We start from the raw sequence: 25,820 nt of genomic DNA, 5'->3' as shown, positions 1-25,820 counted from the left end.
TGTCACAGATCAGAAGAGACTGAGGAAACATGGCAACTGCAGTTTGGTACCCTGGATTGGATGTTGGCACAGGAAAGGGACATTATTGGAAAAATTGGTGAGCCTTTGATGAAGTCAATGGTTTAGTTAATAGTGTCACACGAATGACAATTCCATAGTTTTGATAATGTACCAAGTTAAGATGTTAGTATTAGGGGAAGCTGGATAAAGAGTATATGGGAAAGTTGTACTGTCTTTACAACTCTTCTGCAAATCTAAAAATATTGCAAAATAAACAAAAATTAATGGGAAGTAAAAAATTATGTTCAACATTAGTCTTTGTTCTTTAACTTTTTCGTTGACATCTATAATAACTCCATACACTCTCTTTCTGTCTCTCTCACACACACACACACACAGACACACACACACACACACACTCAAGCACAAACAACATATAAAGGAGAAACAGTAAATGTTTTTCCTCTTTCAAAGTTATATAAGTTTTCCACGGCACTTCAATGAGACCAAAAATATATAAGGATACATATCAATCTTTTAAAAAGAAAGAAAATTGTCTTCATCTCTACATGTAAATATAACAAAAAATGAGCAAGATCTTGAAAGGAAAAAATTATACAATTAAAGAGACTAAATAAGACCTACAATGAGAACATATTAATGATACCATTTAATATCATAAATTATAAAAATAAGATGTCAATTGGTACCGAATTGATCTATGATTTTAAGTGAAAATTGCAAAGTATTTTTAGAACTTTAATAAATGATTTTAAAAATTCATGTAGAATTATGAATATCCAAGTATAGCCAAGAAAATGACAAAAAATAATCACATGCAGAAATTTGTCCTCAGTGATAATAAGAACAATTATATTATGCACATGAAATAATGTGGTCTTTTCACAACAACAAAAAAAGTGTCCCTGGAATAGGAAGGACCTAAATAGATGAAAGCATTTATGTGAACTTGAATACTGTAAATGATGGAATATTCAATGAAAAGTTCTGGAATTATTAGCTTTCTAGGATGATGATGATGATGATGATGGTGATGATGATAATGATAATGTCACTCTATAGGAAAAGTAAATTAGAGATATAGATATATTAAAGCTCATAATATATAAAGAAAAACTTTAATAAGAAAAGCTATAATAATGTCTCCATGGCCTTGAGGCAAGGAAAATTTTCTTGCACAAAATACAAAATGCATAAGTCATGATGAAAAGTGAATAAATAGGACTACAACAACAGTATGGGGTGGAGGCATAACAAGAGTTAACCAAAAAAATAAAAATAAAAATAAAATCGGAATGGAAGAAGACATTTGCAACAAATGTTGTTTAAATAAGAAAAATAAAATATTTGTGTTCATGAGACTTCCAATTCCAGATATAGGTTAAATTTCAGGTGTGGTTAGATTAGAGTTTGATTTCTGTTTTCTGAAATTCTCTTGGCTTGCCTTCAGCTTAATACTGAGGCTGGTTTTTGTCACGGTTGATCATAGCTACTAGTTCTAGTTGGATCTCAATTCACATATATGATGAAAGGGAAAGTCGTATTCCACATTTGTCAAAAAAGCCTCCAACTTCATGATGGTGGATCCACAACTGAGTCAAACCCTGGTCCAGGGAAATTTCATGGGCCAACACAATAAGGAATGAAATTGTTCTGATGGATTTAGATCTGTCGTGGTGTAACTCTGGAGCACGGGATGAGGTTAACTCCACCAAGATCTCAAGGTTGCCATCAATCTGGGATAGCCCAAATAGATGCTGGAAAGGCAATCACACTGGTCGCTGTTCACTATAGGCTGTCAATATGTTTTGATCATAATTTGTTAGCAAATATCTTTGGGAAAATACAAAGAAACAATTTATTTATAACATAATAGGAGAGAAGTTGAATTAATGAAAAATGATACAAATGTTACTATAAATACCTTTCCTTCCATTGAAGTCTACATATATCCATTGTTTGCTTGGTTTACTGTATTAGACTCCTGACAAAACTTCTCTTTACTGACTCCTTCCAATACACTCTACATTGCAATCACAATGATATTTCTAAATTTCAGGTAAGTACATGGCCTGTCCACACTTATCTAATGGTGTGTTGGTAAATATTTAAACTGGCTTTCCAGGACTGGATGGTAGGGTTGGGGTGAGAATATGATTGGTGGTTTTGCCATTCTCTGTAGTATAAATACTCCCACCACAGCCAATTTCAAGCTACCAAAATTATGCTGATTTGTCCTTCCTGAAAACCTAAAATCAGCTCTCAGAAGTCAAGATAAGCCAGTTCAACAGCACTGCATAAATTTTCAGTTGCTTCTTAAGACTTGCAGAGTTGCCCTGTCTCATAATCTCCTGTGATGTCTCCACTTCTTCTCTCTCCAAACTTGTATCTTGCCACCTGCCCCTCACACACCAAAGTTAGACACACTAAACACTTGTTGGTTCCCAGAATATCCCAAATTCCGCCTATCTTAGAAGCTTTTGCACCCATCCCTCTTCTTTCTATTGCCCTTCATCATTCTAACTTTAAGTTCTCAGTTTAGAAGAAGAGTCTTTTGAAAAATTGTCACTGACATTAGTTACAAACTCTTCCCATGTGCTTCCCAAGATGGCTATACTCTTCCTATCACAGCTCTATGGCTTCATGTCAGAATTGTGTTTCTGTGAGTCTATATCTCCCACTATGGGCACCTGGAGAGCAGAGGCTATACGTCATCCTCTATTGTATGCCAAACTCCTAGAACAGCACATGGCACATGGTAGGCACTCCCTGAATGATTGTTGAATGGATTACAAAAACAAATAAATTACATATATATATAACAAAGAAATAGACTTTATACATTCTGAAGAACAGAAGTAAGAATTAGTAGAGAAGAGTGTGGAAAAATCTTTACACCTATGGTAAACAAGGAGCTAAGAGTAACTTATGAGTATGAACTTAGACATTGTGGATGACCCAGTTCAGTATTAAGGGAGAGAAATTAATTTATAGATCAGAAATATAAGTACTTCAGCAGTATATTTATAAATCAGGAACCAGATACAGCAGAAGGAGATTTAACATCAAATTGCAACTGTGAAAAGATGGCCACAGATGTCACTGGAGGCTATAGGAGGAGGCACAGTGAAGCGTGAGGGTTTCTGCCATCTCTCCTGCACATCTGGCCACAATCCCACCTCAGCCTTAACAGCACAAGGCCGACAATAACAGCAACATCATTATCAAGTAGTTGTGGTGCTATTCCACATTGGCTTTATTTTATTTAACCCTCATAATAACTGATGATGTTGTTGATATTATTATGCCTATTTTAAAGATGAGGAAAAATATGTCAGAGAGATTAAGTAACTTGCTCTAGTTCACACAGCTAATAAGTGACAGTATCAGAATTTGAACCCAGATCTGTAAGATTCTGAAGCCCTTATTCTTTACTTCTCTATATTACAGTTTCTCATTCTCCTTTGAAGAACAAATATTGATCTATCTCAGGGCAAGTCTTCCTCAGCAAAAAAAAAAAAAAAAAAAAAGGTGGAGTAGGTGGGTAAGAAGAAAGAGAACTAATTTCTGGGAACAACTTTGGAGTGGTGATCATAGAAGTTACAAAACAAGGAATGCCTAAAGAAGCATATTTATTCTTCCATCCCCAGGATACACTAATATGATTTATAGTTAGGACAGAAAAGACTGAGTCAAATGTCTGAGTTTCTCTTGATTGGTGCCATGATAGCAGGCATGTTTTACAGGCTTATATTTTCTTTAGTTCTTGGATGGAGCTCTGACTCATTGGGAGATTTAAGGATCAACTTCCTTGCTCTCAGATTTACTTCCATCAGGAGGCATTCCTTATTCCACAGAATTGGGAGGTGAGGAAATTTCCTGGAAAATAAAACAATATCAATCCCCAAGAATGGGATCGTCACCTGCATCCCTTCCTATTATCATCATGATCATCACGAATAATATTCATTCACTGATTATTACTGTACTGAAGTATTATATACATAGTCTTTACAGCAAATATCAGAAATAAATGAAAACATTTTCATTGTACAGATAAGGTACCTAAAATCTAGAAAGAATTCGTGATTTTTCCTGGGTATACAGCTAGACAGTGACAAGTTACAAGAAAATAATAACTTAATTCTATTTGTATAAAAAATGTATGCTCTTTGATATGAAATACACTATTTCTCCTTGCATTTTTACATCAGAATTCTTTTCTGGTCTTCATTCCATCTTAACATTCATACCATCTCTAACTCCAGGAACCCCACAAATCATTACTGCATCAAAGTTTCTTTCTAATTCCAAGAGTCAGAGACAACCCCAAACCTAGAGAGAGGCTGAAGATCATATGAATTATTAGTCATTTAAACAAACCCACCTCTCTAGAAACACAGCAATTTTCTTTGCACCACATGATTGAGCTAAAGGTGGTTATGCACAATTCCAGCAAGGAAAGGATCAGCATTAGAGACAGAAAGCCCTAGAAGATATGATGCCTTGTATCAAACCCGGTAGAAATATCCAGAGGAAAAAAATGTCATCAGGAAACCAAACTATAACATCTCCCTCCCATAAAACAGAGCAAAGTGAACCATAAATTAGGTTTACTACACAGCCACACACCAACACTCGATAAGAGACACAGTGTCAATCTACAAGCAGGGACACATTTTCCCTGGAAAGAGAGACACATTGTATTTCTATGTCAACCCATGTAAAGTAGTCATAGGGGAAAGAAGCAGCTAAGGCAAAATTCTGATGTTATCACTATAATCTACCAATTGGAATAGCGGTAACTAAGGACATGAGCAGGTAGTTAAGGAAAATGGCCTCTCCATCGTTTCATTAATAGTACTCCGTAGAGGTTTAGGCATACACACTATCCCTAGAAATTAAAACACTAAGCTGAAATATTAAACGAAAAATTCCTAGAATCGTGATCTTTCTGTTATCACCAAGAAACATAGAAGAAGCAAATACAAAATTTCTCTGGAGGAAAAATACCACAAAATCCACAGAAAAATAAGGCCCACATAAATATAAACTTAGATCATTAAAAATAAAATAAAGAAGGGGGCCATCAGGGTGGCATCATGGTTAAGTTCACATGCTCTGCTTCTGCCGCCCAGGGGTCCCAGGTTCGGATCCTGGGTGTGGACCTAGCACTGCTCACCAAGCCATGCTGTGGAGGCATCCCACATAAAATAGAGGAAAATTGGAACAGATCTTAGCTCAGCGACAATCTTCCTCAAGCAAAAAGAGGAAGACTGGCAACAGATGTTAGCTCAGGGCCAATCTTCCTCACATACACAAAAAATAAAATAAAATAAAGACACTAACTTCCAGGAGTAGTGTCAGCAAACAGGAGGATTACGAGTGAGTCAATAAATAATGGCTCATAAATCATCATGGGGAAAAAGGACAAATTTGAAGGAAAATGTTAATTTCCAAGTTCACCTCAGAAGAGGAAGAATATCTAAACAAACAAAAACATAACAATTTGGAAACGTTATTAAAGAACTTCCCTTTGAAAATACCATATTCAAATAAATTCAAAGTAAAGTCATTCGAAACTTCAGTGAGTCATTATTCAAAAATCTCAGACCCTGGGGACCGGCCCCATGGACAAGTGATTGGGTTCGCGTGCTCTGCCTCGGCGGCCCAGGGTTTCGCTGGTTCAGATCCTGGGCTCGGACATGGCACCACTCATCAAGCCATGGTGAGGTGGCATTCCACATAGCACAACTAGAAGCACCTGCAGCTAGAATATACAACTATGTACTGGAAGGTTTTGGGGAGAAGAAGAAGAAGAAGAGAAAAAAAAAAGATTGGTAACAGATGTTAGCTCAGGGCCAATCTTTTAAAAACAAAAATCTGAAACAACAGAGCATATTGGATCTCCCAAGTTAGTTTTATTAAACAAGATGTGAAATAAAATGTTTTAAAAAATTCAGTCTATCTGGAGAGTGTAATAGTAGTAGCGGTATATTGGAAATAATGTAACACGATGTGTACTGTGTTAATTGCTTATCAAATGTTAACTTATTTAATGCTTACACCAACCCTGTGAGATTGATGCTATTACTATTCTTGTTTCAACCATGAGAAAATTGAAACACAGAGAGGTTATCTACTTTGCCCTTCCTTACAGAGCTAATAAGCGGCAGAACCAACATTCAAATCAAGGCAGCATGGTACCAGAAATATTATCTTTTCTGTACATTTTAAATTATTTGAAATATTTTATAATTAAACATAATTTTTAAAAACATACGTTTGCTGTGGCGCCCATGTAAATACATAAGTCTCGTGGCTGTGAAGATGGACACATCTTGATTGACAGCTTATTAACTACTAAACTTATTATGAGAAAAATAAACCCAACTAGAGCGATTGTAGCACTGGCAATATTCATCCCAAAACTGTTTTGCATCTAAAAAAGAATAAGAATTTTCGATTAACACAGACAGCACATTCCTTTGGCTACAACTGATTTCAATAAATTTCTGTTGAAGGTTATTTACACAACTGAAACCAGTGGAGAGTTAGCTATTAATGACTAGATAGTTAGTAGCTAAAGATTTGGCAGTTATTAGTTGTAGTTTTTATTTGTTTGCCCAACCATTGTTAGTTGTGCTGCTCAGACAATATATTATCCAACTCCCACTAGGTTCCCTGGTGACTGGGTCACCATGGTAACGGATACTTGAGTTGTTTTTCAGGAAATAAGAGTTGATCCTGTCTGGTTCAAGCCACTCAAGACCACCAACTCATCAACTGGGCCTGTGTGAATGCCCAATAGGTAGCCTCCTGACATCAGGGAACCAAAAACCCTACCGTCAGATCATGCCAACAGCTCCATTTTGTGAGTGTGCATCCTATGAAGAGGCATGAAATTTGACTGTGCTCACACAGATCATCAATTACTTCACTCCTCCTTGCCTCCAATGATCTATTCCCACACTTCAGACCACCTCGCCCCTCTCCTCCATAAATATCCCTAGTCTCCATTTTCAGGAAGGTGGACTTGAGATTTGTTCTCCAGTTTCCTCACTTGGTGATCTTGTGAATAAACTCTTTCTCTGCAGCAAATTCTTCTCGGTGATTGGCTTTCCATGCAATGGACAAAATGAACCTCATTCAGTAACACACCCAGCAAGATTCTAGATGGTGGGCAAACATCAGTGAACAAAGATCCCGACCTTCATGAAGCCTATATTCTAGCAGCAAAGACCAACAAATCAATTAAGAATACTTATAGGTAAATTACATAGTATTTTTTAAAGTGATTAAATACTATAGGATAATAGAGTAGAGTAAGGAGGATCTGGAAGTGCAGAGAGAGGAGTGGGGGTTTGTGATATTCAATAAGAATGACACTTAGGGAGTAGCTTTAAAGAACTGAGGGAGTTAGCCATGAGGATATCTGGAGGAAAGTCCTTGTGGTTGAGGAAGCACTCAGTTCAAAGCCCTGATGCCAGAATGTTCCAAGAGGAGACAAGGCAGTTGGAGGGAAGTGACCAAAGTAAACAATATTAGGAAAGGAAGATGGAGAATGACCAGAGAGCCAGATTATGTAGGGTCCTGCAGGTCATGGAAAGGACTTTGATTCTTACTCTGAGGAAAATATAGAGCTGTTAGTGGATTTTGAGCAAAAGGGCAACACAATTAGATTTATACTTTAAGGGGAACACTCCAGTGATATGTGAAACAAAAGAGGATCACTAATGTCTAAGGGCTTTAAAATGGCGCCAGGAAGCCATTAAGGAAATTGGTCTTATGCAAGTCCTCATTGGGCACATAGTAAACTTTTGAAATTAATTAAGACACAAAAATTCTGAGAATGTTGCAATTCCTTACAGTAATGGACTTTTGCTTCCCTCTAACTAGCCTTAGCAATTAATTACATTTAGCCAAGATTAGCTTTCTGCCACCAACCTCAATTAATATTCTTTGTAATGCAGACCTCTCTATTTTGCCTTTAAAAGTCCCTGACTCTCTAGTGGGACAGTGTTTGAGTTGCTACCCAAATATGTGTACCCTGAATTGCAGTTCTTTGATCCCCAAATAAATGCCTCTCTGTCTCTCATTTTGGCTCTTTATTTCTAGTTTAACACTCTGATGTCTCAAGTGAGACTAGTTTAGAGAGGGCCAAGGGTGGAAGCAAGCAGTCCAATTAAAAAAGACCATGGTAGATTCGATGAGGTGTTATCAATAGAAAGAAAAAAAAGGTCACCTCAGATATAGCTTGAACATAGGGCCAACAAAATTTGCTGACAAATTTGGATTCAAGATTGTCAAAGAAAGAAGAATGAGGGATAATTCTAAAGTTTTCGGCCCGGGAATCAGGAAGCACGGAATTCCCATCAGCTGACATGAGGAAGACAGTGGATGGAGAAGTGTTGAGGAGGAAGATTGGACTTCTTAGACCTCTAAATGAAGGCAATTGCCAGTCTGATGCTCAGGAGAGAGATGTAGGCGGGAAATATTTATTTCAGGGTTGCATATAGATGTTATTGTAAGCCGTGAGAATGGATGATGAGATCACCAAAGGAGTGAATAGAACAGGTAATAAAGAATTGAGTTCTAGGGAACTCCAACATTAAAAGGTCAGAGAGAAGGAAAGGAACTAGTAAAGGAGATTGAGAAAGAGAAACTGAAAAGACAGAAGGAAAATTAGCCAATCAATGTGTCCATGTGAAGAAATTATTGGAAGGAAGAGTGAGTGACCAGCTGTGTGCTAAATGCTGCTCATGGGTCAAGTTAAATGAGGATTGAGAATTGATCACTATGTTACCAATGTGAAAGTCTTCAGTGATCGTAAAGGGAGCACTTACAGAGGGGTGGTAGGGAAGAAAATAAAGCCTCACTGGAGTGGGTTTAGTTGAAACTAGGTGGATAGGAACTGGAGACAGAGTATAGATAATTCCTTTAAGAAGTTTAGCTATAGAAGGAAAAACAAGTTGTGCCTGTATCTAGCAGGAGAAAATAAGGTGAAGATTTTTTTTTCTTTTAAGTTAAGAACAGTAACTGAATGTTTATAGGCTAATTTTAAAAAATCTAGTAGAAAGAGAAAATTGGAGCGATGCACTTGTGTGGGAAAAAAGGAACAAAATCTAGTATTTGAGGAGAGGTACTGGCTTTGAAGAAAATCACAGAGAAGTTTCCTATGGTAAGAGGTTGGAAGGAAAAAATATATTGGTCCAGATCTGTTCCGTTAAATAGATGTTACAGTGATCTGAAAATTTTCTTCTGACACATTAGAATAGGAAGCAAGGTCATTAAAAGAGAGCAAGGATGAGAGAAAAAGTATTGGTGTTTGAGGACAGAATATAAAGGTGAAATAGCCATCTAGGAAGGAAAGAGAGTGAATGGACTAGGAAAATAGAATAATGAGCAGATGAGTCAGTGAGAAAGGGTAATGGAGACTTAGTCACCGTTTAATGAATCACCAAAGGAATAGAATTTTGGCTCTCAGTTTTAGAACTAGTGGTGGGAGAGTGTGCACTCAAAATAATTAGAATTGATCAAATTTAATAACACACAAAAATCAAGAAGCCTCTTTCTAAGCTACAGATGCAGCAAATATTCATAGTACCCATCCCAGTAATCATAGTCACAATCTATATGATTTTCTGATGATCTACCATCTGAATGCCTTAAGAAAAGGAGATTAGTTTTCTTGTGCATTAAATGAGACTTGGTGTCTCAGTTGGATTCACCAATCTCTATTCTCCTACTATTAATGGATAACTTATTTCTACTCCTATCATTATAGAAAAAGAGGAAGAACTGCCACTCACCAAATTTCTTGTGGGTTTTCTCCCAGCTGCAACAGATAAGGATCCTGAAACAACAAACTGTTGAAAATAGGAAATGAGGCAGATAAAGGAATTTTAAGTCTCAACCATATTTTCTTGGTCCTCCCTTGATTAGCAGATATCTAGCAATAGTTGTACAAAACTTCTTTTTTAAATTCACATCCTGGAACACAAAATCATACTTGATGTTGCTCATCATTTTATAGGAATACAATTTTAAGTTAGTTTAAATTTTAAGTGCATTTGTAATATTTTCATTTTGTTTTATGTCTGGCTTTTTACAGGTTTGTGAGAGTGTACATGCTTTAAAAACATATAACAAATATATATATATTTAATGTAATACAATTATCTTTATGCTTCTATTTATATCAAATGTAAATAATACTTATTTACATACATATGTACATATAATGTTGTTCTCATATTCTTAGCCAGGCTTCAGATAAGGATTTGATTTAATGGACTAGATCTTCTAAAAGATCTTTTACATATCTAAATGTCTATATTGATATACCCACTAATTCTTAAATTATTATTTTGATATGTTATGGTTTCCATGACTCTAGTTTTGATAAATTGAATTCTCTACATGTTCATGGTTTTCTCAGAGCTTCATTCTGTTTTTTTTTACCTCATAAATCTCACAACCATTTACCAAGCCACTCCTGTGGTTTGAGGGAAAAGTTGCCAAAATTATGGAGAGCAAAGGCTTGCTATGTAAATGTCATTGATTGGATTTTGCCTGAACCTGAAGGAACAGGCTCTAAATTCTGTTTCAAATAATAAAGAGGTTATCACAGAACGTGCCAGAGTCACTGTTGCTTTGTGGTTAAGAGCATGTGCGCTGTGTTCTGATCCCATCTTTGGCTCCTGTTCATTCTGTTGCCTTAGACAAATGATTAAACCCCTCTTTGCCTGAGTTTCTTTTTCTGTAAAAGAGAGATGTGCATATCCCCATGTTCATATTAATTACCTTATAGTTGTATGGGGATAAAATGAAATAATACATAGTAAGGGCTTAGACATGTGTCCAGCATAGAGAAAGCACTCAAATTATTAACAATAGCTAAGGTTTATATATTTTTTTCTAGTTAATTTCAGTCACCCCAAAAGAAAGTCCTAATATTATTTCTACCATCCTAGTGAGGAACTAAAGGGGGAGAGTCAAATATATTTTCCAAAGTCACATAGTTACTAAGGATTAGGAAAAGAAAGATTGGGTAAATACAAGATATCACAGTCAACATACAGCAAGTCATAACGCACAGAGGGAAAGGGAAGGAGACGAAGGTAGTAGAGTTGTAGGTAACGCCAGATACTAAGGGCTTTGTGTCATGTCATGCTTAGACTTTGTACTTTAGGTGATACAGACCCAGAGAGAAGCTTCCAGCAATGGGAATCCAACGGTCAGATGTGAGTCTTAGCGTTGAAGATGCTAAAAGAGTGAAACTCTGGCTCCCTCACCGTGGCTCTTTTTTCAACAACCTGACCTTACTTTCTGAGAAAAGAAAACTCTTTTCTGATTGAACAACTGAAACACAGTATTATTCTCTTTTCTACAGTTTGGAACTTTTCCACTTAGGTAGTCAGGATTCAATATGCAGAGCAAATGTGTACCCTAGGTTTTCCAGAAAAAAATCAGATTCTAACTATTCCATCAAACTGGTGATGTTAACTATCTAAAAATTTCAGAAATGTTAAATCCACATTACATGTCTTTGACTGTATCCAGAAACAGAATATAATCTTTTGTCAGAATGTGAGATCTGATCTGGGCCAAGAAATTTTGGCCAAATATGAGCGATTTCTTTTTAAAGGAGATCTGAAGATTAATGCTTTTGAAAAACTAAAGGCATGAATAAATTAGAGCCCAAGACTTATTATAAATTTCTTTCTTCTTCATTTGTCAATTACATGTTCTACTTACTATTTTCAACTAAACTTTCCCATCCTCAATTTCATAGTAGCATGAAAAAAATAGCAAGTGATTAACAAATAGTTCCTATCAACCACATTTTAAAAAGTGAACCATCAGGAAAGACAATCGTATTACAAAACTGAATAAATAAATTTTAAAAATCACCTTGACTCAAAGCCTGTTTTTACTGATTACATTTTGACCCAACTAGGGAAAATGACTCTTCTGATTTTCAGACAGTTATCAGCAGTCAAATCTCTTATCTCCCAAACCAGGACTCTCTTGGCCACACTACAAGGCAATTCACTAATACTCATTTTTCATTAAATTTTCTGAGTAGACATAAATTTAATACGTGGATATTAAGTTAACATTTAGGACGTAGCTTGTCCTAATTGTTAATCACATACTCAGCAAATGTGATTTCTTTTCATCAGAAAGAAAGGTGCTGTGCTTTTAAAACCTGTTTGTGTCAAGGATTACCAATCAAACCAACAGCAGCGTGAAACTTTCAAATAACCAAAGAGCAACACTTTAATAATCAAACATATTGCTGGTAGTGGTAGCTAAGAAATGAGCTATGGTCAGGGGAATTTGAATACTCACAAATAGAGCGCCCCACAGCGGATAGCCTGTGTAGAAGGTAAAGAAAAAGGTCCTGAAGGAATGGGCTGTGGACAGTATGGAACCCAGAACAACACCAATAGCCAGAAGTATTGCTCCAGTCAGGATCTGGATGGCCTGTAAGAAGGAAAACAAACAACCAAAAAAACATAATGGTCATATACTACTTTACACTGAGAAGAGACTGTTTTAATTTTCCTCAGAAAGGAGATATGGTTGAAAGTCAAGTCTAAATTAACTAGGCAAGAGCTTACCCTGGGAGGTTTTTGTTCCATGCTATTCCCACCAACCCTTCATCTTTGCCTCTCACAAACTCCTCTGGGAAAGTGACAGAAGAGTAAAGGAGATGTGGCTGATAACACAGATTGAGTCAAACTATCTTCCCAGCATGCTTTGGGGCCATACTATGATGAAGGCAGACAGACATTCAGCAGCATTCTACTTGGCCATTCCTTCAACCCAATTTTTAAATTTAAAATATGAAATATTGAATTCACAGAGGTCAGCCTCCTGATGCAGATGGTCAGATCGGAGTCCATTCTCCAGTGTTGATAGGATATTTTCTGCCATATGATTATGCCTCTGCATTTCTACTTTCCAGGTCTAAAATATGCCCCAGTCTTTTCTTGAAGGAGCAACATTATTGACTTGGTGATGAATTCCTCCTTATGGGCATAAACAAGGTTTTCCACATGTTGTTTATTTTCTTCCATCTTAAACCAGTTTCTTAACAATGGCTGACTTACCCCAAGGACTTGAAATTCTTCTTTCTGGTAATTTTGTGATCTATCAATGGGCTGGTAGACAGAATTATTCACCATCTCTGGTTTCACCTGGCTTTCTGGGGTAATACCTGCTGAAGCTGTCCCCAGCTGTGCATTATCAACTTCTTGGGAAGCCATTTGGGGTTGTTGATGGCTGTCATAAAAAAGAAATCTAAAGGTTTGATGTTTACTCTTTTACTACTAGCTAATAATATTTTTTGAGTGCAAGAGAAGGTTTCTATCTGTCCATGCATCAAAATGATTCCACAAATGGGGCAGGAGGGCAGAAGAATAGTTTTTACATTGTTTAATTCCATTTTGACTTGGAGTAGTGGACATCATCAGATTATTGTTGCAGGCTTGGTGCTTCACTGAACTTTGGAACGAAAAAGAGCAATTCCTTTCCCATTAATCCATGCAATTATGTATTGTCTAGACCCTGCCTCTCTTCAAATCAATCCTGGACAATCAGATATATGGTTTCATGAGCTGTATCTCTCATGCAAGAAGGATGGCTTTAGTCACGTTCCAGTGATAATAACAGGTATAATTTATAGAGTACTTACTGCTATGTGCCAAGCACTGGATAACGTTTACCTTTCTAGCTCTCTATTGCAGGGGGTATGTATCACGCTTTATCAATCACTAAGGCACTAAGAAGGTGAGAGTCAGAACACGTTCTAACTTTAACTTTATCACATTGGCAATAGCTATTTTAGCCATCTTAAAAGTTTCCTACCAATTCTGATATCCATGCTAGTGTTGATGAAAATAATCCATAACCAATCTATAAATGAAAATTTGGGTGAGTTTATTCTGAGCTTAAATCTTAGGATTATAACCCAGGAGAGTCTTTCCACAAAGGAACAGAGCACTCCAAAGAAGTGGGAGTACACAGAGTGGTTATATACCCTCAAAGAGAGCGTTTCACACATGATTGAAATGTCCCTCCCACAATAGTCACAAGATCGCCCCGTCAGCACAGCGCTTGATGGACACAGCAGGTAGTGGGTCTGCTATCTCTGTGGGCGCAGCAGGAGGCAAGTCTATTGTCTCAAGCTGGGCGGTCACAGGTGAGCGCAGCAATCAGTTTCCAGCCCAAGGAAAGATACTTAATCCTTAAGCAGATGCCAACGTTGGGAGGGGGAGAGAATTTGCACCTTTATCTCAAGGGCCTTTGCTCTTGCCATAGGGAATCTCTAAAGCAGATATACAATGCATGCTCAACAGCCTCGGTCAGGCCCTTTTGGAAAGACAAAGTCAGGCCGAATTAGGTTTATACCAAATGGCTTCCTCATATACTCCAATATATCCTATTGCTTGCCATTTTTATTTGTCACTAGCATTAAGGTACATTCTCTATTTAAACACTGATAAATGTGGAATGGCAAGGAGCCCTTACCTCCCATGCTCACTACTACCGTGCACAGAATCCAAGAATGAGAGAGGGTCAAAAAAGCTTACAACAAACTCTATTTTAATGAACACCTGATGTAACTCTCTTCAAGATATATAATAAGAATGAAGAAAAGTAGAATAAGGTTCTTTAAATCCTTCTCTTACCTATGTTGAACGAACGTTACCTTGCAAAGCCCAAGCTTAAAATTTATCCATTGGGAAATATGTATGTATTTTAGATAAAATATCAAATACACTAAAATGTGTATGATGTGGGGAGCGTTGCTCCCTCATGATCAGATAGTTACTTGCTTGTATCTCCAGCTTCATTCCTCACCCTCCTTGTCTTATAATTCAGTCTAGCCTTGTTTTATTTCTCTCAATTGTCCCAAGTGTCAAGCTGTCAAAAGTCTTAATCCTTCTCAGTATTGTTCCCACCTTCCTGAAGGCATTTCCCCTCAAGCTCCACCTGGATATTTTCTGCTCTTCTTCCAGACTGAATCTCAGCCCATGTGTCATAGGAAAAAAAATCTATTTCAATCACATTTTAATTTGATTTTTTAAAATAACCATAAATATCAGGGGGAATTTTCAACCTTCAGGAAAAATAAACTATATGTTCTATAATTTGGTCAATTTAGTTTTTTGTTTAATGGGAGAAGTGATTTCCTATGAATCCACCAGTTAAGTTCGCCTATCTAGCTTTTAATGTGGGTCAGGTGGTGTTTTACTTATGTTAACTAATTTAGTTCTCACAACATCCATATGAATAGTTACTACCATTATCATCCTTTCCATTTTACAGATGAGGAAGCTGAGCATCAGAGGAGTTAAGGAACTTGCCCAAGGCCACACAGCCAGTAATTTGAGGAGCTAGGGATCAGAACAAGGTAGTCTGGTTCTAGAGTATCATTACTGTCCCTCTGAGCTTATGCAGACACTCACTCACCAAATCCCATATCTCAGATGTGTCCAGACCATCCCTCATTACCAGAGCTGGCAGCCAAATTTGTGGGCAGCCATTTGGATTTAATATGTCTAAAGAGTGTGTGCATGTGTGTGTCCATGCCCATGTTCTTCCAAAGAAATAACTATATATTCATGTCTAACTTTTTTTTAAGGAAGATTAGCCCTGAGATAACATCCACTGCCAATCTTCCTCTTTTTGCTGAGGAAGAGTGGCCCTGAGCTAACATCCGTGCCCACTTTCCTTTATTTTATATGTGGGATGCCACCATAGCATGGCTTGATAAGTGGTGTGCAGGTCCATGCTGGGCAACAAACCCTGGGCCGCTGAAGCAGAGTGTACAAACTTAACCACTGCACCACCTGGCCTGCCCTGATGTCTAACATTTTTTACCATGGCACCAGAGTAAGAATCAAATTCTAAGGGAAAGCCATCCTCGTAGCTAAATGTTCCAAATCTCTACATAGTAACCAAACAGAAAACTCTGTAGACATCACCAGTGGCCCACTGGGTGGCACCTTTAGCAGACAATAAAGGGGTTTTCTGTGAGGAAGGAATCTATAGGGTTTACCTTGAAGTTTCAGGCCTTGGCAGACTTCTTTCTTCTCAAGCCCTCCTTGTCACGACCAGGAGACACTCAGTAAGGATCACCAGTGTCTTTTCCAGAAAATGGCAGCCTCTTCTAACTCACGCTTAAAGTATCATACCTTTGCCTAATGCAACACTTTAGAGGAATCAGTGAAATGTTTTGTTGGTGGACTGGAGAGTGTGCTAACCACATTCACGTCTGAGGTTCCTCAGATTACACTGTGCTTCCCGAAGGCTCTGTGTCAATTAGGAAACTAGTGTCAGGAGTAACCGCCTCCTGGCTTTGAGATATTGCTTAACACATTGCTGGAACAAGAAATACAAGCAGTAGATATAAGTAGATGGGTGGGAAATAGTTGTGGAATGGAGGTTAGAATAGTTATTTGCATAGTAAGAAAAGACAAAGATAGTAAGAGTAGTGTCTAGAGTAGGGAAGGTGGTCACATGCATTATCCTATTCAATTCTCACAGGCTTAGAGAGGTTAATTAATTTGCCAGCGTCATGGATATAAAAATGATGCAAATTGTAGTTTAAAAGCATTGAATGATTTCTATGTACCAGTCACCATTCTAAATGCTTTCCATGTATCAACTCATGTCATCCTCACAATTATCCAAGACCTTGGTACAGCTATTAACCCAATTTCATAGAAGAGAAAACTATAGCATAGAGATGTTAATCACCTTTCCCAACATCACATGGTGACTGGTCAAGCTGTGTGCAAAACTCAGGTTCTGGGTAGGGTAAAGGCAGAGTCACGCCCGTGTAGGGGAGGAAGATGTTTCCTCTACCCACTCTAGGTCCTTCTGGCTGGGCTTTGAATTAAATTCACATGAGACAGAATAATAGGAGAAAATTAAACAAAGCTTTGTAACAAGTATACATGGGAGAGACTTAGGAAAACTGAGCAACTCACCAAAATGGCAGAGGTTTTCATCATAAATACCATCCTTAGCTAAAGGCAAAGGAGGATGTTGGGGATGGGGGGCATCAGTTATGGGAGATTACCAGATTTAAGTCCTGGAATTCTGCATTGATAAGAGTTCTTAGAGATAAGGTCATCCTCTCTTCTTCCTGATACAAAGAGGGAGACGCCTTTACAGACGGAGATTTCCCTTACAAATATAAATGTCTCTAACAAAGGGTAAGTAAATTCTGCTCTCCAGAGTTTCTCTCATGTCTGCAGTTTTTAAAAGTAACCAGCCGCAAATAATCTTCATGTCAAAGAGACAGATCTTGGGGTGACCAATTCCAATTCCCCACACCTGTGACCCCAATGTCATTGTACTAATGGGTGCTTTCACTTTCAAAAGTATTCCAGTTTAGAAGATAAATTATAGAATCACCCTAAATAAATAAATGTCCTAAAATAGGTGATGGACAGATCAGAGCCAACAGATTGAATGTAAGGAAATAGGAGCAGAAGCTCTGAAGGGACTACCTCAGAGTGAAGGGAGGGACTGATGACAGAGAAGACCCCAGCAGAAGTCATGAGGAAATAGCTAAAAGGATGGTAGAAAGAGAGAGGATCCTCCCTGCCTCATTCTAGCCAGAGCCATTGTAAATGGAATATTGAACAAGAAAAAAGGAAGGACAACAGATTGCCTTAAGGGAAGGTGAGGAAGAAATATTAAGGAAGTGGCAAAAAAAAAAAAAGGTAGCTCCTTTCAACACGTTTGTTTTAAATTCAAAGCTGTAGAAAGAAAGAGCTCTGAAAGGAAATTACCTAAACTCTAAGATATGAGTTATCTCAATTGTAAATTTAAGATCATAGTATCCACCTTAGAGAACAGTATAAAGATTAAATGATAGAATGCATGTAGAGGTGTTAGCAACTAAGATCTTTACATATATTCAAAATAAATGAATAAAAACAAGAAACCTCTTCAATTCTTGAGAGAGAGAATGATTACAAGAAATGGCTTTCACAAGAAGATTCATGGAGATTTCTTCCACTGGTGTGCGACATCCCCCAGCAAGAGGACATTTTCGAGAAGGCTGACCAGATTTTGGTGCTGAAATACCATAATGAATGATTAAATTCAAAACTCAAGTTGCTAACTTCCAAAAGGAAAAAATGAATCTTTATTTGAACAAAGTCAATATTCTAGCTGTTCATTCACAAGGGACCCATTAGACTATTTGAAAAGTAATATATTTCTCAAGACTTGCTTGTCTCAATCCAGTTACTAAATATCATTGCTTGCATTGTTGGTTTTATCCCTACACCCACACTCACGCTGATGTGTGCACATACTTACTAAAATTATGCTCTTCTTGAGGTAGGACCTTTATTTATCTCAATAAGTGTATAAACTTTATTGAGAAAAAGAGTTAACTATTTAAGGTCTCTGATTTTGGAATGTGTTAAATGGCTTTGATTCATTGCTTACTAGTTTATAACTTTGCAAGTTTTTAAGTCACTGCTTTGAAACCTGCCCTGACAGAAATGATATTATTTAGTTTAACTATAGATAAATAAATGGCAAGCAATTGGATATATTGAAGTATATGAGGAAGCCATTGGTGTAAAATTAATTCAGCCTGACCTTGTTTTTCCTAAAGGGCCAGATGTGGTCACTGAGCATGCATTGTATATCTGCTTTAAGCATTTGCTATATCCCAAAGACAAGAACAAACGTCCTTCAAATAAAGATGGAACTTCTTCCACATTGGCACTTCCTTAAGGATAAGCATCTTTCCCTAGGCTAGGAATTAATCGCTGCACCCACCCAGTGACCACCCAGCTCAAGACAACAGACCAGCTACCTACTGTGTGAATCCCTGTGCCACCTAGGCAATCTCGTGACTGCTGTAAAAGGGACATTCCAATCATATGTGATACATGTTATTTGACGGCGTATAACCACTCAGTACACCTCACTTCTTTGGTGCCCTTTCTTCCTTAGGAAAGGAAGGCCCAGGCCTAGTCCTCAGATCTGGCTCATAATAAACTCCTCCCAATTTTGATTTATAGATTGCTTATGGATTATTTACGTCGACGTTGTAAGATAATAAAAGGTTACAGTGGACAAGGACTGTTACTGGAGGCCTGCAATAGTGAGCCAAGAAATGAAATGAAACCAAGGATCAGAAATTAGCCTTGATTCTTTCCTGTTTTGACCTCATGCTGTTGCTTAGACAAAGGGGAACAAATACACTTTGCAGAGATCTTGTCTTAGAATTTGAAGGAAAACATTGCATTTTTAGGGTTCCTCAGGAAGCCAGAGATTTTATCACAATATTTGTTGATAGAAAGAGAAATATTCTAGATAGAAAATTTTATGACAGTTGTTCTCAACTTTCAACTACCTAGTGGAATCTTCTGGGGAGTTTATAAGGCATTAAGTCAATACTGCTGGCGTGGATCCACCCACAAGGACATTTATTTTAAACAGTCCCAAGGTGATTCTAATGTGAAGCCAGACTGGGGAACCACTGGGTAAATCGGAAAGATCTTTAAAATCAGATGATTGGAGATGAGAGAGGAAAGAACAAATTAATCTCTTCAAGAAAGATTGTCCCCTCTATCAAGCTGGCTCGCATACTTTATTTTAGGGGAGAAAATTGAATCTTAGCTTGGAGTCCAACAGATTTCACTCATTGGAGCCATTTTTGTAGGACTTCATACTGATAAGTATATCCTCTGTGGTGCAAGATGGGCACTAAATGAAGAATTACAGTTCACTAATTCTCTCTCTTGTCTATTGCCTTTCGTCTGCATTCTCCTCCCCACCAAAGGCAACCATTCTAATATCTAATGCATATTATTTTATTTGCATTCTTATGAAATGCATATTTCTGTTTTACATACATACATTTTTAATATACATAAATGCCATTGTGTTATAGATTTTATTTTTGTGCTTTGTTTACTCAGGTCTGTTATTAATACCCAATCATACTTATTCTATGTGAGTGTCTAATCTGCTTCTTCCAGCAGCTACATCATCTTCCTTAGAGCACATTTATCACTTCTTACCTGACCACCAGTTCAGAGATGAACAGCCAAATGGATCCCAACTCTTACCCCCACAATGATTTGAAGATTCTTCTCATACCCATCTTCTCTAAATCTGTGTGAAAATTTCTTTGAGATATACAATCAAAACTATGATTGTAACGGCTGGCCCCATGGCTGAGGGGTTACGTTCTTGCACTCCACTTTGGCAGCCCAGGGTTCACCAGTTCAGGTCCTAGGCACAGACTTACACACCGTTCATCAAGCCATGCTGTAGTGGCATCCCACATAGAAGAACTAGAATGGCTTACAACTAGGATGTACAACTATATAGTGAGGCTTTGGGGAGAAAAAAAAAAACAGAGGAAGATTGGCAACAGATGTTAGCTCAGGACCAATCTTCCTCAACAAAAACAAAAACAAAAACTATGATTGCTAGGCCACAGGATATGCACATAATTAATTTTATTGAGGACTGCTAGACTGAATACGCTAGAATGCCTACATCACCTATGAGCACATTTACAGTGTATGCAGTTTCCAATACTCCCACTTTCTGCCCTCCATAGCACTATCCGGCCTGCTATTTTTACCAGCCTAAGAGTTGTCCTGTGTCCATTTAGCTAAGCTGCAGCTAGATTTGCCAGAATTCCCTTCCCTGAAAAGTTCTAGGTCAAGGTAGCCATGATAGAAATTTGCATGAGATTTGGAAAGCAGAAGTAAGGCAGCAGCCAAGGAGCTCCAAGGGTGGATTTAGAGGGCTGGGTATTGTGCAGCATGTACATTTGCTGATCTGCTGGTGCACCTTGCTACCACTGGACCATAGCTGGGCCTGCAGCTTCTCCTGCTCTCACCAGATCTCCTCCTTCAGCCTCCCTGAGCCTTAGACCAGGTAGTTGTGTGACTCCATGAGGATGAATGCTGGCTTCTTCTGCAGATCATCCGTAAGGTCGAGATTAGAGACAATGAGATAAAAATGCAGGTTTCAATATGTCCCCATGCTTCCATGCTTCAAGTCCAGCTTTTTAAATTATTATTGTTATCGTCATCGTGGTTAAAAACACATTACATAAAGTTTACCATCTTAACCATTTTTCATGTCCGGCTTTTTTTTCCAGGCTGCCACTCTCCTGACCTACAGCAGCATCAGGTCCACCACCAGATGGAAAGGCAATAACCTTCCACAAATTTCTTTCCCAGTTCCCAAAATTCATTGTTATTTATCATAAGGCCCTTATCAATATCACTCATACTGGTTCTGCTTCCCTAGTTGAACCCTAACTGCTACAAGGAACATATATCACTACCCTTTTGGGGTTTATTTCTCTGTTATTGACTTGGAAAGCTTTGGACTCTCTTTCCTATGAGTTGTAAGTAGAATTATCTGATTAGAATAGCACAGATTCTATTTCTCTGGAAAGAGCTTTCATTCCTAAAATGCCTGTTCAATCTTCTCCAGAGAAGAAAAGCAGTAGATACTAAGGGATTCTAATGTTTTTACACAATACAGAGTCCTTGACTTATAAATAATTCAGGATCACTCCTTATTTATGGAGGAGTCTTTTAAATATCCCTAATTTTAATTCTATTTCACTTGATGTGACCTTTTGATATTCTGACTACTATTTTGGATGAATAGGAGGAACATAGGCTCTGTAATCAAAATGGTTAGGTTCTTTTTTTATGTAACTCCTTTGTTAGCATCACATCTTCCTAAATTTATGTTCCAACTAGAAATAGAAGTGGATGCCTATGGGGTAAGCGGTAAAGGGGCCCATATGTATGGCGATGGATAAAAATTAGACTACTGGTGGAAAACGTGATGCAGTCTACACAGAAATTGATATAAAATAATGTACACCTGAAATGTACACGATGTTATAAACCAATATGAGCTCAATAAAATTGAAAAAACTACTTGTTGAGCACCTATTAGATACAATGTACTGAAATACCTGCAATGGGCATACAGAGATGAACAGGATATACAAGTTAGAGTCTGGTAGGGTAGGTCACAAATGTCCATGAATAAAAAAAAAAAAGAAGTGGATGCCTATGCATATTCTAAATAGTCCTGAGTATTGATTGAACATGTGTCCACTGACATAATAAGGTAGAACAAAGCCCTGGAGTCACTCACTCATGGGTCCTACCTAGGACTAGATCCCTTCTTGTGCTACTTTCTTGCCAGGTAAGAAATCCATCTCTAAGACCCAGGTTCTTCTCCAGGAAGAGGCCAATAGTTGGCATGCCCTCCTGCATTTCAGTATCCCTCCATGAAAGGAGGGCTGGTTTCCAATGGGCCTGAGTTCTGTGCAGAGCCTGACCGTGGCTTGGCTTTTTGCAGCCGACTTCCCACCTTTGCCCTGGTTCCTGGGATGAAGTCATTGTATCAAGTGCTTCATCTTTTCCCCACCGAGTTCTCTCCAGAGGAGCCTATCCCTTCCGTTGCAAGAACTGGAAATTCTTGCTCACAAGGTTGTCTACTAACCTCCTGTCTGGACAGGGATTCCTCTTCCCTCTGGCTTAGGAGGTCCTTAAATCTGCATCTCCTCCCTAATGCTCCCCTACTTTGTGTCTCCTAAGGCTCTCTCTCTCATCATTTGGCAGGGAAATTGGACTTTTACTCTTCGGGGCCTGCTTTGTACAATGGGCAGTATGAGACCTAAAATCTGAATCATTCACTCCTAGATTCCAACTATTCCAGCAGCAGTCAAGTTCCCTAAAGTATTATTCAAGAATAGTCTTATAATTTCCCCCCAAGTAACTTAAAAAAAGCAGTGGCAGGGCAGGGGGTGGAACAAAGGGCCTTTTCATATATTTTTGAATTAATTATAGAAATATAGACTTGATTTAAATTCTTAAATATTTTGCATACATTGAAATAAGAAAGTGAGAAACATTAAACAGAAATTCAGTCACGAAAATAGACCCCACGGTCACATTCCACCTCTTGCTTTCATTTTCTCAAATGCCATTCAAGGTAGTCTTTGACTAATTATCCAATTAATTGTTAGCTTGACTCTCAGCTTATGGCCAAAATGTCCTATCGTCAATCTTCCCAGTATTAATAAATATTAGTACCATCCACACAATTGCCTGAGCCAGACATCTAGTTGTCACGCTTAATTATGATTTATTTCTTACCCTACTTTAAATCCATTTGGAAATTCTTTCTTCCATCTCCAAAGCATATAGAAATTTAGTCCACATATTTTTCCATCTTCACTGCCACCAACTCAGGCCATGATGGCATCATCTCTTGACTTAATTACTTATAAAATTCTTACAATGCCTCTAAGCTACTGCTCTCATCCATTGTTCATAGGGTAATAAGAGTGATTTTTTTTTTTTTTAAGATTTTATTTTTTCCTTTTTCTCCCCAAAGCCCCCCGGTACATAGTTGTGTATTCTTCGCTGTGGGTTCCTCCAGTTGTGGCATGTGGGACGCCGCCTCAGCGTGGTCTGATGAGCAGTGCCATGTCCGCGCCCAGGATTCGAACCGACGAAACACTGGGCCGCCTGCAGCGGAGCGCGCGAACTTAACCACTCGGCCACGGGGCCAGCCCCAAGAGTGATTTTAAAATATAAATCAGATCATGTCACTGCTCTGCTCACAATGCCCACAATAGCTTCTCATTTCACTAAGATAAAAACTATATGTTCCTGCTGGTAGCCTGGAGACGTCCCCCATGATAATATAAGCTTCTGTGGACATGGGCATCTGTTTCTTCTTTTGGTAAATGATTGAGTAATACATTCATTAATGATAATACATAAAGCTCAGTATAATTCTCACAATTAATGGATAATTTCTTTTAATTTTTGTGGAGGGAAAGCTAGGTTTGGCACAAACATTAACAAAAAATTAACAGTAATTAGTTTATATGTTTAACTGTTGACTTGTTTTCCTCTTAAATATATTATATTCCTTGTTTTATATGACAGGAAGAGAGGGAAACTGAAATGAAATCTCATGTGGTTCAATCAAATTGATGTCTATGCCAAAATAAGCACTTTCCAATGTTTTAAATTAATAAATACAGATAATACAGATAAAATAAAGATAACTGAATTCATAATTAAGGAAGATGGGAGAGTTTGTGAAAGGAAGATTGGAACTGGATTTATCCTGGCTCCTTATTAAATGTTAGTATGAATTTGAGACAAATTGCTTCCTGTTTCTAAGTCTAGTTGACATTGCCTATAAAATGAAGTGGCAGGTTAAGGGGGTCCCACCCTTCTGAAGCTGGCAAACAGCCATTGATGATCAAGCATCTTGTACTCAAGTTTTTCCTTTTTGCAATTACTGATTATAGCTTTTAGCTGTTTAACCCACCCATCATTAACTGTGCTGCTTAGGCAATATGCTATCTGACTCCCACTAGGTTCCTATAGGTAACATCTTCCTGGAGCCTGGGTCACCATGGTATTGGGTGTGTGAGCTGTTTTTTAGGAATTAGAACTCCTTGTCCACTTCAGCCTGGTTGAGACCACCAACTCATCAAGTGGGCCCACACAGATGTCCAATAGGCAACCTTTTAACATCAAGAAGCTAAAATGTCCACCCTCAGATCATGCTAATGCCACCATTTTGTGAACATGGGTCCTATGAAGAGGCATGAAGTCTGACTACGCTTGTGCAGATCATCAATTACCTCTCCTCTCCTCACCTCCAATCACCTCTCTCCACATTTAAGACCACCTTGCCCCCTATCCCGTACCCTGAGTCCCTATTTTCAGGGAAGCGAATTTGAAGCTCATGCTCTTGCTTCCTCGAATGGCTGCCTTGTGATTAAACCCTCTCTCTGCTGCAATCTCGTCTTCTCAGTGTTTGGCTTTCTGGGTGGTGGGCAAAAACAAAGCTGGTTCCATAACACTTCTAGAATCCAGCCTCACAATCACTCTTCATGTTGTAGCACAAGGATATTGAAGACAGAAACTTGTTGCCTCACACCCAATTATTTCCTGTGCCCTGAGCAATCATTCGTCCTACTTGACAGCCTCCAAAATCCATTAGCATAAAGTGACTTTAGCCCCAGATTCAGGAAAATCACTCTCTGTCTATAGATAAACTTTCTTAAGTTTTATTGCAGGCTGTGTAGCTGCTTTAATAGCAATTGTTTTCTAGAGAACTAAAGTTTAGCAGCCTAAAACAATTTGAGGCAGTAGAGCGTGGTGGCTAATGGCAGAGACAGATCTAGGTCCAGATCACCCAATTTTGGTCTCTATGGTTTTTTTTGTTTTTCCTATTTTAATTTTTTTCCAGTTTTTTTGAGGTATAATTGACAAATAAAAATTGTGTATATTTACGGTGTACAATGTGATGTTTTGATATACATACTCAATATGAAATGGTTACCACAATCAGGCTAATTAACATATCCATCACCTCACAGTTACTATTTTTTGTGTGTGGTAAGAATACTCAAGATCCACTCTCCTAGCAAATTTCAAGTATACGTTTTGAGACCAGCTGTGCAACTCAGGCAAATGATTTAAACTGTGTTTGTTTTCGTGTCTGTAAAATTGAGATAGTAGTAATACATAACTCTTTGGGTTACTAGGATTAAATAAATTGTCATAACATGGTGATAGTATTGCCTGACACTCATTAAGCCTTAGAGAAGTGTTACCTCTTAGATGTATGTTTATTGCCAAAGGTAGATGTCCATTATGATGATGCTTAAATTCTTTAAGTAACCAACCATAAGCAGTATTTTATTAAAAATGATAAGATAGTAG

General features: G+C 38.0%; 1 protein-coding gene across 2 annotated transcripts; it reads right to left on the bottom strand.

Moving 5' to 3' along the window:
- Positions 1–3,028: 3,028 nt before the first annotated feature.
- Positions 3,029–16,278, bottom strand: MS4A3 (membrane spanning 4-domains A3). Of its 2 annotated transcripts, XM_014861767.3 has the most exons (7): positions 16,097–16,278; positions 13,143–13,314; positions 12,379–12,513; positions 9,834–9,890; positions 6,305–6,463; positions 4,409–4,510; positions 3,256–3,900 (listed from the first exon to the last, which is right to left on the bottom strand). In XM_014861767.3, the coding sequence occupies exons 2-7, from the start codon at positions 13,296–13,298 to the stop codon at positions 3,868–3,870; spliced, it is 642 nt and encodes a 213-aa protein (XP_014717253.1). In that variant the 5' UTR covers positions 13,299–13,314; positions 16,097–16,278; the 3' UTR covers positions 3,256–3,867. The 2 variants fall into 2 exon arrangements, with proteins under 2 accessions (XP_044606144.1, XP_014717253.1); XM_044750209.2 differs by lacking the exon at positions 4,409–4,510 and having other exon boundaries at positions 3,029–3,900; positions 16,097–16,248.
- Between the last annotated feature and the right edge of the window lie 9,542 nt (positions 16,279–25,820).

This window comes from Equus asinus, chromosome 17 (genome assembly GCF_041296235.1).
Source record: "Equus asinus isolate D_3611 breed Donkey chromosome 17, EquAss-T2T_v2, whole genome shotgun sequence".
Lineage (NCBI taxonomy): Eukaryota > Metazoa > Chordata > Mammalia > Perissodactyla > Equidae > Equus > Equus asinus.
This window is presented reverse-complemented; position numbering and strand designations above follow the sequence as displayed.

Coding starts and splice junctions, on each gene's coding strand:
- MS4A3 (XM_014861767.3), bottom strand. CDS start 13,298: ATGGCTTCCCAAGAAGTTGATAATGCACAGCTGGGGACAGCTTCAGCA. Junction 12,514..13,142: donor AAGAATTTCAAGTCCTTGGG/GTAAGTCAGCCA, acceptor TCCTTCTTACAG/GCCATCCAGATCCTGACTGG. Junction 4,511..6,304: donor ACATGGGCGCCACAGCAAAC/GTATGTTTTTAA, acceptor CATATCTTCTAG/GGCTTTCTGTCTCTAATGCT.